The sequence below is a fragment of the Heterodontus francisci genome, chromosome 4 (assembly GCF_036365525.1).
Source record: "Heterodontus francisci isolate sHetFra1 chromosome 4, sHetFra1.hap1, whole genome shotgun sequence".
In the NCBI taxonomy this organism is placed as follows: Eukaryota; Metazoa; Chordata; class Chondrichthyes; order Heterodontiformes; family Heterodontidae; genus Heterodontus; species Heterodontus francisci.
This window is the reverse complement of record NC_090374.1, coordinates 134,512,497-134,525,102: the sequence shown is the minus strand read 5'-3', so window position 1 is coordinate 134,525,102 and position 12,606 is coordinate 134,512,497. Positions and strand designations below refer to the sequence as shown.

Genomic DNA, 12,606 nt, shown 5'->3' with positions numbered 1-12,606 from the left:
ATTTAAAATTAGCAAGGTTCAAGTAAAACAAGAGATTTGAAGATTTTTATATCACATGCGCAATATATGGAATAAACTCCCAAAAGTAATTAGATTAATACTATATGGTTAAAGCATACAGATCACACCATTGGCCAGCTAGAAGCTGGGTTCAGACTGAGGTTGGATAATTCAGCATATGAAACAAACTAGGAGAAAAGCAAATGAAGGTAGTGTGTGTGAAGCGAGCAGGTCATACTGGTGCAGCAGGGAGTTCTCCTTTGAGATTGGGCTTTAGCTTCATTGTTCAAAAAAAAAGGAAATAAAGCTCATATTTTTCAAATATTACTTTAATAGCCCATTAGGAAGATTACAAATAAGACAAGAGATTCTATTCATTGGTTTCCGTCAGCATGCTAAGCAGTTTAAGATCAGTCAACATCTTTAAGAAAACTGAAGTTTATTAATAAGTGGTGATGCAGGCAATAATATTTCCTCATACTCACATTTGATCAAACTGTACATTTTCTGTTGGAAAGTTTTAAATGGACAGAGTGTAAAGAGTCTTCCAAATCGAGCATAGCTCAAAAATGATCCTAGGAGATGACTGAAGTCGTGTGTCTAAATAGTTTCACACTAGCTCCTTTTAAAAAACAAGTGACAGGGTCAAACTCCGTTCCCATTTTACAGACAATAACTCAGAACATTTACAACATAAAAGCAGGTTAATGTCCATATTACAGTTATGGGTGTTGAGCCATATCTCTTTGCAACAGAGCACTTTCTTTCATGAGTCACTGAAGCGAAAAATTCTACATCATGTAATCAGCTTTGCATGATTTTAATCAAACTAAACATTTCCCCACTTATAGTGCTTAAATATTTCACTGCACATACAAAAATTACCTAATTAGACTCCAAACAACAGGAAAAAAAAAAGGTAACTTCAAAATGTTTCATTGCACTCAATCTCATCCTTCTAGGATTATTGCTTGGACATTTGACTCACCTTGATTAGCATGCATTACTTATTGCCCAGATCATTCTTTGAAAAAAAAGTATGTCTTTCCTTTAGCTCTTAAATGATTTAGTAGGTAAAAAGTACCATAATCTCAAGCAGTGATTTTTCAGATGACTGTTGGTTGCGAGCAGGACTTTGATACAGTTTGATATTGTAGGGCACTGCCTTGTCAAAAATGGGAACATTGTAAGTATTTTGCAGTCCCTCTTTCAAATACTTCATGTTAATGAAATTCTTCATTTGTTATTAGAACAGCCAAGTCTTCTGCTCTGCTCACAAGTATTTTCAGCCAATCACCTATCAGAAATCATGTGGAAACAGGCATTAACTGTTATAAAAGCAGCTGGTGTGAAGACTCGCCAAAAAAAGATGGGCAATTAAAGTTAAAACATACTTTAAATTGAAAAGAATTTACAGACTTCCCAACTGTTAAGCATGGGAAAAAAGACAGTGGGAGGTCCCTGAGCAAAGCTCTGTATGTATGAGTACAAGCCCAGCATAACTACAAAGCAAGCACCACAGAGACAGAACCAATACAACTTTCAGTAGAGTATAAATATGACATTAAACAGTTGTGCTTTTTCCCCCCTTTTTTTTTTTTAATATAAACTGGCTTGTCTTTTTCTTAACCTCCCCTCTTTTTTCTGTTATTGTTTCGACAGCCCATGGGAATGAAAACTTTTATCACTTTTCTCTGATGGCAGGGCTGATCTAGCATCCATAGCATTAGAGAAAGTCCAAAATTAAATTTATTGGTCCTTTTGGCCTGTTTACCCAAGTTGGATTACTTAACATAATATTTTTCTAATAGTGCATTCATCATTTTTTGTCAATAGTAAGTAGCTTAGAAACAGATCAATGGCGATTTGAACTATTAAGTAATTATTCGAAGGGAGGATCATAATGTACAACTGAAATATTTTGAGCAATGTTGAAAAACAATAGGTTATAGTGAAGCTGCTTTCCTTTCAGAAATATATGAAGTATTGAAAAAAGATATAAGCAGGGCAAAGTGAGAATATGAGAAAAGATTAACAGGCTACCTCAAAAGGGAACTCAAAAATCTTTTATAAACATATAAAAAGTAAAAAGGATATAAACAGTTAAAAGGAATGGTGGGGCCATTTAGGGAGAGAGGAGGAAATCTTTTTGTGGAGGCAGAGGGCATGACAAAAGTACTGAATGATTACTTTGCATGTCTTCACAAAAGGGAAGAAGATGAAATAATGTTGCAGGAGAGGAAGAGGGAACAGAGATATTGGTTAGAACAAAAATAGACAGAAAAGGAGGTGTTCAATAGGTTGGCATCAAAGTTAACATGTCACCCAGTCCAAATGGGACATGCCTAGGTTGCTGACAGAAACAAGGATGAAGCCCTGACAACGATCTTTCAATCATTGAGCAGAACACTGTGAATGCTGACCTTCTGACAAAGGAACAAAACCACAAAATGGTAACTATTTCTTTCTACATAGATGCTGCCTGACCTGTTGAGTACTTATGGCATTTTGTTTTGTTCCCTTCCAATCCTCTAGCAGTGCTCCCATATCCAAGGAGAATTGAAAGATTGGTGAATCACACCTCTATTTTTAAAAAAAAGATAAACCCACTAACGACAGACCAATCAGTATAACGTCAGTGTTGCGAAAATTACAGGAGATCATTGTCGAAGACAAAATTAATTTTCACTTGAAAAGGGATGGGTGAATAAAGGACAGCCAGCATGGATTTGTAAAAGGCAAATGGTGTCCGACTAACTGTTACTTCAAAGAAGTGAATCAAGAGAGAGTTGATGAAGGTTACACAATGGATGTTTATAAGGGGTTGAGTATTCGTCCCGGGGTCAGGAACCAAAGCCCAGAACATTTCTGGGTCCCAACCCTGTCTGCTATTTTAACATGAAAAGGGCCCAATTGGCCCAGGAGAGGTGCCGGGAGCAGCCTGGAGGAAGGACATGGAAACAGAGAATGATTTTAAAAGGTAAATAGCAGCCATGACTGGGTTTGCTGTTACCTGAAGGTATGACGTAGCAGGGAGCTTAGAGAGCCAACGCTGACATGGGCATGCATCCCAGGTGGCAGCACAATTTTCTGATGCCTCCCTTAAAGTGTAAACGAATGCAGTAGCTGACAGGAGACACATCCTTCTCCCTGCATCCTGAAGGAGAAATCCCCCCAGAGAGGCGGCTATGGAGGTCAACAGCTGGGGACTCAGCAGAAGGACATGGGTCCAGTGCAGGAAGAAATTCAATGACTTGATAAGATCTGATAAGGTGAGTTGCCAGTGGCACCCGGGAGATAGGTCACCAACTCTACAAACACCGGCATGCATACGAGTTGATCTCATAGAATGTTCATAGTTCTCCCCAATATTGTCAGATCAAGTGTCCAATTGCATCAATGAAACAGCAGCCGCTTTCACAAATGGGACACTATTCAGAAGGGGATATCATGGAGGGGCATGTCAGCTCAAGTCTGTGTCATGCTGGAGAGATGAGGGAGGCAGCCTACTCGTGAAACATTCTCCCCACATTCTGCAGGAGAAGAGAGCCCACAGCGCTCAGGAAATGACCAGAATGGCTGGTAGCGTGGCCCAACTCCATATTCTGATGCTGAAGGAGGCGGCGAGGCCGGAGATCGCCAGGGTTCCCATGAGTCAGTCGGTGGGTGATGGTGAGATGGGAGGCAGTGAACATCAGGACTACTTCATAGCTCAACTTTGAGGTGAAGGGCATGGAAGAGACTCCTGCCCAATGTGTGTTGTGGCTCTTTGACTGCTATTATCTGAATGAATGGTTGTGCTGGGACGATTGTTGAGTAGGACAAGTTTTCATTTCCACTTTCGTGTGTTTCTCACAGGGCCAGTTGCAGAAGAGGACCAGCATGCACAGCGCAATTGACACGGTGGGAGAAGACTCACCAGAATCAGCACGCTCACATCATACCTCAGCACCTTCCACTAGCTCAGATACGCACACCTCGGTTGGCCACCATTGTAGCGTAGAAAGGGGAGCGCTGGGTGAACTTCACATCATGCGTGAGCAGGAGGAGGGTGAGGTAGAATCTCTTGTGGGCAGTCCCCGCTAGAGGATGGAGGACAGACAGGAGATGATCTGCTGGGCGAAGATGTCACAGAGGCAGATAAGTACCCATTTGTCACAGTTCCCTGAAGCCTTGAGGAGCCATAAGCAGGCAAAGGAGGAGAGCTTGCAGCGCATGTGCTCTGTCACGACTCAGGGATTCAACTGCATGAACTCCTCCATTGAGAGATTGGGCAACTTCTTGGAGAGCCAAATGCAGCACCACTCTGAGTGGGTGCAGGAGCAGCACACTGATATGCACAGAAAAGAGTGAGACTGTCTGTAGCATTGACCGTTCAGTGTCGTTGATGTGCAGTGATGCTCAGGGTGGATGCCAGCTGCGTCCCAGTTGGTGGCCTCATCCAGTATCCAAGGGTACCAGGAAAGGGCACAGACGGTCAAAGTGGCAGATGAAGGGGTCACCCCTCAGGGGCTAATGGCATCAAGATGTGGCCCCTTGCCCCCTCCAACTTAGGAACTCTGCGTCAAGTCCTTGTGACAGAGGAAGCCCCTGCAACGACAGGTGTGGCAGCCCGTGGAGCAGCCCAAAGGGCAACTCCAAGATGAGGATGGAAGCCATGGACATCTCAGCCCGAGGCAGAAAGTAGGGAGCAGGCTGCCCCCACCTCATCCTCTGCCACAGGGAGAAGCACCCTGCAGAAGTGGTGGAGAAAGAAAGGCATCACACCATTAATTTCACTTAATGGGGCACCTGGGTGCTGTTCCACAACTTTGTATGCTCTTTTGCTTTCATTGCAATATCACTGGTTTATTTTATCGGACATGTGTGTTTCTGATGTTGCATGTCAAAGGGGTGGGGGGGATGGAGCCTTGTGGGGTGGGTGAGGAGCCACAAGGCCCTGGGATTGCTGTATTTCTGCTTTATGATGTTGGGAGTGTGTTAGCGGTAGAAACCTCATTCTCCATGCTCATGGCTGGCAAAGGGACTTCACAGATGTGGTTCTTCGAGGAGTGGTAGCTTTCCATGCTGGAAGGCAAGTTCACTTTTATTGGCCATAGGTAGGGCCCTAACAAATTCACAAGAGTCAAAAATGCATCACACTGTGTAATCGCAGGTCCTTCATGATCGGCCATTTTGCAAACTTCTTGTGTTATATTAATTGATACAAGGCTCACCTCGCTGATTGCGGGGCACGTTGCGAACATCGTGCATTTTATTGATTGATTGGTAGATGAGGGAGTTCTTGTGAGATTTGAGAAGCAGTCTCAAGTATTAGCAGACAAGTGAGAATGCCATAATGAGAAAATCAAAAATAACCACTGCAGCACATTGAAAGAAAGAATTTGGAAGCCTAATTCTGCATGCTGATGGTGGAATAATGTTTTGTACCAGCTACAATGCTTTGTTGGATCACACATGGCGGGCAATGGTTCAGCATCACTTACAGTCCGAAAGCCATCGCAGCAGAAAGAGAGCATCCAACACAGTGCTGCTGGAAAACAAACAAAAAAACAAGCAACGATTTCATTTCTTTTTAGGAAGTCAATAAGAGCTTAGAAAATCATCATAGAGAGAAAATACTGGAAATACTCAGCAGGTCTGGCAGCATCTTTGGAAAGAGAAGCACAGTTAATGTGTCAGGTCTGTGACCTTTCATCAGATCAATCGTCAGTCGGTTACAAATGGAACTTGTGGATGATTTTACAAGTGCCAACATACCATTGGGAAAACTTGATCACTCAAAGCTCTGAGCATTCACTCAAAGAAATGTGCAAAATGGTGGTTGCTTGCCAACTGCAAATAAACTATGACAAAACTGCCTACCGAAAGTTTTTGCTACACATAGTGAGATGAAGTCTTAGATTAACACATGAGTTTTTTGTAATTATTTGTGATGAGTCCACTGATGAGCAAAACAACTATGTGCTTCAGGTTTTGTTTGATTTCCAAAAGGGCCAAAATGTAGTCAGGAAAGCTAACCGTGTTCACAGATTGCATCCACTTTGAAGCTGTTAATTACACAACAATTTCCCAAGCAATAAAACCATTTCAAAATACGGTGCAGATTTCAACAGTGTCTGCTTTCTTTAGTGACAATGCAACTTACATGACAAAAGCTTTCAAATCTGTGCTCCAAGGTATAATACCTAATGCTGTCCATATTACATGTAATGCACATATAATTTCTCTTGGCAGTGAGCTGTGGAAAAGCGAGCTTGGTAAAGTCAACAAACTGGTCAGCTACATTAAAAAGATGTTCAAACACTGCCTTAGCCACGAGCTTCAATACAGGCAACACAATACAAATCCAGCTGAAATGGCTGGAAGTGGGAAACAAAACAATCGCCCTTCCTCCAGAGCCAGTAATTACACATTGGAATTCTTGGTTTCCGGCAGTACAGTATTATACACTTGAAATATTACTCAGACTTTATCTCAGAAGAGCTCACGCTGACACTGAAAACACAGGTTTTAACAGACATTGTAACCCTCATTACGGACAGGTGGTAAGGGGCTTGGGTGGTTCCCACTGGTCACCTCCCAACTGACCGCAACCAGTGTTTTATTTAAAGTGGTGATTTAGTTTTTTTGAGGGTCAAATAACTAGGTTTAACCAAACTACTTTTTTGCACAACTTCCGAAATGGTCGCAACCTCATCCACGAATGCATTCATATAAACACACAGACAAGAATAGAGCGCGCGAGAGCGCACAGTGTAGGATGTAGTTCCAAGTGAGGTAGATGTTCATGGTTCACAGTAAATCTGTTGAAACTTCTCAGGAGGACAATCCCTTTTTAAAAAAGGTGCAGGCCTGGGTGTCTGTAATCTTGACCTTGTTGAGGGGTTGCAGATTTCTGGCAGTTAGGACTCCAGACTGGAGCTGATGGTCACTTTCAGTCACTGCTGCAGCAAGTGGAAGTAGGATTAGCAGCAGGGTTGCTTCTTTATGCTTGTTGGATCGCACAACCTTTGACTGGGCTGTATTGTGATCTCTTAGCTTGATCACCCCTCTTCTCCAGAGGATTGCCTTTTAAAAGGTCAAAAACCAGAGTTTCTGTTAGTTGACACATGGCCTTCTCCTCTGGTGTGACCACACAATGGACCAGGATATGATAACCATGGCTATTGATTAATGTTAGAATGGGTACTATTCTGTTATGATGCTGCTACTTCATACCCATTCGTCCTGGGGGGGGGGGGGGGGGGAAAGAAGGGAGAGGAGGAGAAGTTAAGAGAACCATCTTCTTTCTCTCAGAAGACCCCATTCAATTCAGGAATGTCTCAATAGTTTCAGGACAGGTGTAGTTAACACCTGTGTCTGGAAAGTATTCTTTTGAGACATTGAGGCAGTTTTTGAATACACAAGCCAGGTCATCTGATCTTCAGTGGCCATCTTTACAGCATATTGAAATGCACTTTTCTTTTGTCCACTTTTTTTTTTAAAAAAGAGTTCACATTGAATAAAGTTTGTATCTTTAAAGTTAGGAATATGGTATGTCTTGACTGGGCAAAACACCCTTCTAAATGACACTCAACTTAAAGAGGTTCAATTTGTTGCTAAGGATGCTACACGACTAATGGATTTAATCACTTGATTTGAATCGCGACACATCATAATCCATAAATCTTACAATAAAGTCATGGATGTACTCTTCTTGGCTGAAGAATACTCAAACAAACACTCTGATGATGACGCTTGCGCTCAGCAGGTGTTTTCTTGCATGGCAAAGAAGCTCAAACAATATTACTGCTATGGGGAAAAAGAGTCAAGTGGTGAAGAAAAAGTAGCTCAAAAGGTTTTAACAACCTTCTGTGCTGTTCCTGAAAGCTGTGTGCATCTTTGACCCTGCACAAATGCACCTGTTGATGGTGGATTTAAATTCATTTCTGGCTTTGACGGGAACTATAGGCTGGAGATTCCTGTTGATAAAAGCATTGCAAAAGCAGCAGATTCTACCTTGCCAATGCTGCAGTTTTGGAACCCTGAAATACAGAAACCCCCACTTTGAAAGGCTAACACGGTGCTGCCTGACAATTCCAACCAAGTCTGTGGACACGGAGAGAGGTCTGTCTAAACACGGACAGGTGTTCCGAATGCAGAGACAAGGAAAGAAGAGAGAGACAGTTGCAGGTTGTTCCATGCTCACATTCGACCACGGACTTCAATGAGTAAAGAATGTGACTTGTTTATAGGTCAGCCTTTTACAATAGATGGAGTATACCATAAATGCTATTTGCAACCAGAAACCTCTCATCTTTTCAATTATTTTGAAAAGCTCATTTTCATGTTTTGTTGCAACATAGTGAAATTTACGATTTAAATACGTGAAATCATGAAATTCACAATCCTTGGTAAACTTTAACTGTGAATTTGGTAGGGCTGTAGTCACAAGGGCTCAGAGGCGATCAGGTGAAACACTGCTGAATCAACATGGCCCTTTTTAGATTAGATTAGAGATACAGCACTGAAACAGGCCCTTCAGCCCACCGCGTCTGTGCCGAACATCAACCACCCATTTTATACTAATCCTACACTAATTCCATATTCCCAACAAACATCCCCACCTGTCCCTATATTTCCCTACCACCTACCTATACTAGTGACAATTTATAATGGCCAATTTACCTATCAACCTGCAAGTCTTTTGGCTTGTGGGAGGAAACCGGAGCACCCGGAGAAAACCCACGCAGACACAGGGAGAACTTGCAAACTCCACACAGGCAGTACCCGGAATCGAACCTGGGTCCCTGGAGCTGTGAGGCTGTGGTGCTAACCACTGCGCCACCCTTGTTGCCATACCAGCCGGTAGTTCAGAGAGATCTGAGACAGCATCGTCAGGCATCCTTGCTCATCGACCATCTTGAGTGAATTCTACCTCCACCTCTTCATCCTCTTCCTCCACAGAGGTGGAACGGTGTTCCAGGTCCTCCTCATCCATCTCCAGGCCTCTTTGTATTGTCATGTTGTGCAGGGCACAGCAGATGACCACGATATGAGACACTCTTGCTGGCTCATATTGGAGGGCACCACCAAAGTCAAGGCAACACAAAGGCTTCAAGATGTCCATGGTCTGCTCAATGTGTGTCTGTGTTTGGAGATGTCTCTGGTTGTAGGGCATCTCTGCATCCATGCCTGGGTAGTGGACAGGTGTTGGGAGCTATCTCCTTTGGGAATAACCCTTATCCTCCAGCAGCCACCCACAGTGTCTGGATGTGTGTCTGAAGAGGTGCAACACCTGGGCCTCTTGCAGAATGAGGAAGTCAAGACAGCTGCCTGGGAACTGGGCGCACACACCTGCAAGATTTGCTTCTGTGGTCACAGACCTGCTGGACATTCAATGAGTGGTAGCACTTTCTGTTCAGAAATTTGGCTGGCTGGTTTGTTGGTGCCTTGATGGCTACATGGGTGAAATTGATGAGCCCAGACCTGAGGGAATCCATCAATCGCAGCAAAGCCCAGAGCACTCTGTGCCTGTGCTGTCCCATCTGTGTCAAAGTGGATGTAGTTCCCCCACTCTCCGGAATACGGCATGAATGAGTGATGAGCTGCTGAATGAGAGATGGCTCCCAGGTCTGCAGCTGATTGTTGGAAAGACCTGGTTGCATAAAAATTCAGGGCAATAATGACCTCGACAGCTACAAGCAAAGGACTGTCACAGGGGCCAAGAGGCCTCAGATCATTGTGGATCAGAGCTCAAATGCCCAAGACTATCTGCCTGGATAGGCAAAGTCTCCTATGGCACTGGGGCTGTCAATTTGTAGGGAGCTGGCTCTTGGGTGGTAGACCTAGCACCTTCTTCCCCCGGCAGTCTCCCACTGTTCTCCTCTGGCCTCCTCCTGTCAGGAGGTTGCATCTGCTAAAGCTCATCCTGGCTGCTCTGTTCAATGTCAAGAGTAGCCTGTTCCCATCTGACCTTACTCTGCTGGCGCATGCTCGCTCACGAGGCCTTTCCCTGCCAATCCTAGCTGCCCAAGTAATGCCAGTGGCCTCATATCCCTCTCCAGATTTCTACCACTCATCACTTTCAGCTCCAGCAATGGCTACTCTGTGGCACTTTTTAAGCTTTATTCTGCACTCCTAGAATATATTAAACAGCCCTTCCAATAGTCCTCATGGCTCCCCCCAGTGTTCATGACTTCAGCACTCTGCCATGTTCCAGACATGGTGTTTTTCTCGTGCACTCCTGTTGAAACACACAAACTGCTCCTGACAAGGCTTTCAATGACTTCAACTGTCAATTAACTGGAGGCACTCAGATTTCCCATCCCCACCCTCTCGGTGTCTCTTCATAAAATTGTTTCGCGTTCTGGAAGTGGCAGGAGCCAGTGCCAACCTCCAAGAACACAATTTTTTGAAGCACGCTTGCACCCAATGGGATTTCAAAACTCAGCCTATGGAGTTTCAAAAGACATTTGATAATGTACCAGATTTACTTGAAAAACAGAAGCTCATGGGATTAAAGGGATGGTGGTAACTTGCATACGTAATTGGCTCAGGGATTGGAAGCAGAAGGTAGAGCTGAATGGATGTTTTTCTGAGTGGAGAAAAGTGGGGCTCCCCCCAGGAATCAGAGTTAGGGCCGTAGCTTTTCTGGTCACACATAAATAACCTGGACTTGAGTATACAGAGTACCATTTCAAAGTTTGCAGATGATAAAATATGGCAATGTAATAAATAGTGAAGAGAAAAGTAGATTTCAGGAAGTCAGACAGACTGGTGAAATGAGCAGACACATGGAGGGTGCAATTTAATGCAGAAAAGTGTGAAGTGATGCACTTTGAGAGAAGCAACATGGAGAGGCAGTACAATCTAAAATGGTGCTATTTTGAGGTAAAGGCTTGCAACCCAACCCAAACCTGATGGGACCAGACGACATGTGTTGAGTTCGGGGCGGGTCAGACTTGCTGTATCACAGGTAAGTGGCTCCACTGTTAAGATTAGATTAGAGATACAGCACTGAAACAGGCCCTTCGGCCCACCGAGTCTGTGCCGAACATCAACCACCCATTTATACTAATCCTACACTAATCCCATATTCCTACCAAACATCCCCACCTGTCCCTATATTTCCCTACCACCTACCTATACTAGTGACAATTTATAATGGCCAATTTACCTATCAACCTGCAAGTCTTTTGGCTTGTGGGAGGAAACCGGAGCACCCGGAGAAAACCCACGCAGACACAGGGAGAACTTGCAAACTCCACACAGGCAGAACCCAGAATCGAACCCGGGTCCCGGGAGCTGTGAGGCTGCGGTGCTAACCACTGCGCCACTGTGCCGCCCTTAATTAATTTTTGGACTAGAAAGGTGGTTTTGTTAGTTATTTTAAGCTTGTGCAGATCAGCAACAAAGTGAAAAATGGAAAGTAAGTTGACTGATGAATCGGGTTGGGCTAGGGTGTGGGTCTGTCGGGCTCGGGTCGGGGTTTCTTTTGCAGACCCGAGCAGGCCTTTATTTTGAGCGGGTGCAAGTGCAGAGGGAACTGGAGGCACATATTCACTAATATTTGGGAACGGTAGGGCAAGTTGATAAAAGGTACACGAGACTTTGCATTGCAAATGAGGCTGGTGAACACAAAAACGACAATGTCAGACTAAACCTTCATAAATCACTGGTTAGGCCTCAGTAAGAGTATTGTGTTTAATGCTGGCAGCACACTTTAGGAAGTATATCAAGGCCTTGGGAGAGTACAGAGGAGGCTTATGATACAGACGATTCAGAGCCTACCTTGGACAAGGGAGAAGTGCATCGACAAGACTGGCCAACGGACTACCACAGGGCTCAGTGCTAGCCCCAACGCTGTTCAACATATATACAAAAGGACCTACCAACAATCATGTCTTGTAAATTCATCTATGCTGATGATATCTGTTGTGCCACCCAAGCTCCATCCTTCTGCAGCATCTGTGGAGACAGAAGTAAAGTTAATGTTTCAGGTCCGTGACCTTTCATCAGAATAGTACTGATGAAAAGTCACGGACCCGAAACATTAACTCTGCTTCCCTTTCCACGGATATTGCCTAGCCTGCTGAGTATTTCTGGTACTTGGCTTTTATTTCAGATTTCCAGCATCTGCTTTCATCCATCCTTCTGCACCCAGGACCAGATACTTAAAGACGTTACAAAGTTGACGGACTACTGAAACATATAGCGTCTCAGTGAATCCCTCTAAAAACCATATCCAGTGTATTCCACCTCCACAATGCCAGTGCCAAAAAAGAATTGCGTATCTACATTGATGGTCAGAGACTAAAGCATGATCCCAACCCAATGTACTTGGGAGTGACTCTGGATAGGACTTTGTCCTGCTGGGAGCTTCTGAAGAAAACAGTAGCAAAGGTCAACACAAAAATAACCTATTAACCAAACTTGCTGGATCGACATGGGGCACTGCTGCCACAACACTCCGGACCTCAGCACTTGCCCCATCATATTCAGCAGTACAGTATTGTGCACCTGTCTGGCATAGGTCATCACATACACACACACACTTATCTAGTTGATACTCAATTGAATGCAACAATGCACATTATAACTGGAACTCTCCGCTCTCAACAC

At 44.0% G+C, this 12,606-nt stretch overlaps 1 protein-coding gene across 3 annotated transcripts in view; it reads right to left on the bottom strand.

The window, feature by feature from the left end:
• The window catches only part of dock8 (dedicator of cytokinesis 8), a 325,410-nt gene that overhangs the window by 241,002 nt on the left and 71,802 nt on the right, over window positions 1-12,606 (bottom strand). Inside the window, exon 2 of one of the 3 annotated variants that reach the window (XM_068030192.1) lies at window positions 486-622. The exons of the other annotated variants lie outside the window; for them this stretch is intronic. Within the exon in view, the coding sequence (XP_067886293.1) occupies window positions 486-487 (2 nt within the window). The 5' untranslated portion in view covers window positions 488-622. The remainder of the gene's footprint in view (window positions 1-485; window positions 623-12,606) is intronic. 3 annotated transcript variants of the gene reach the window in all.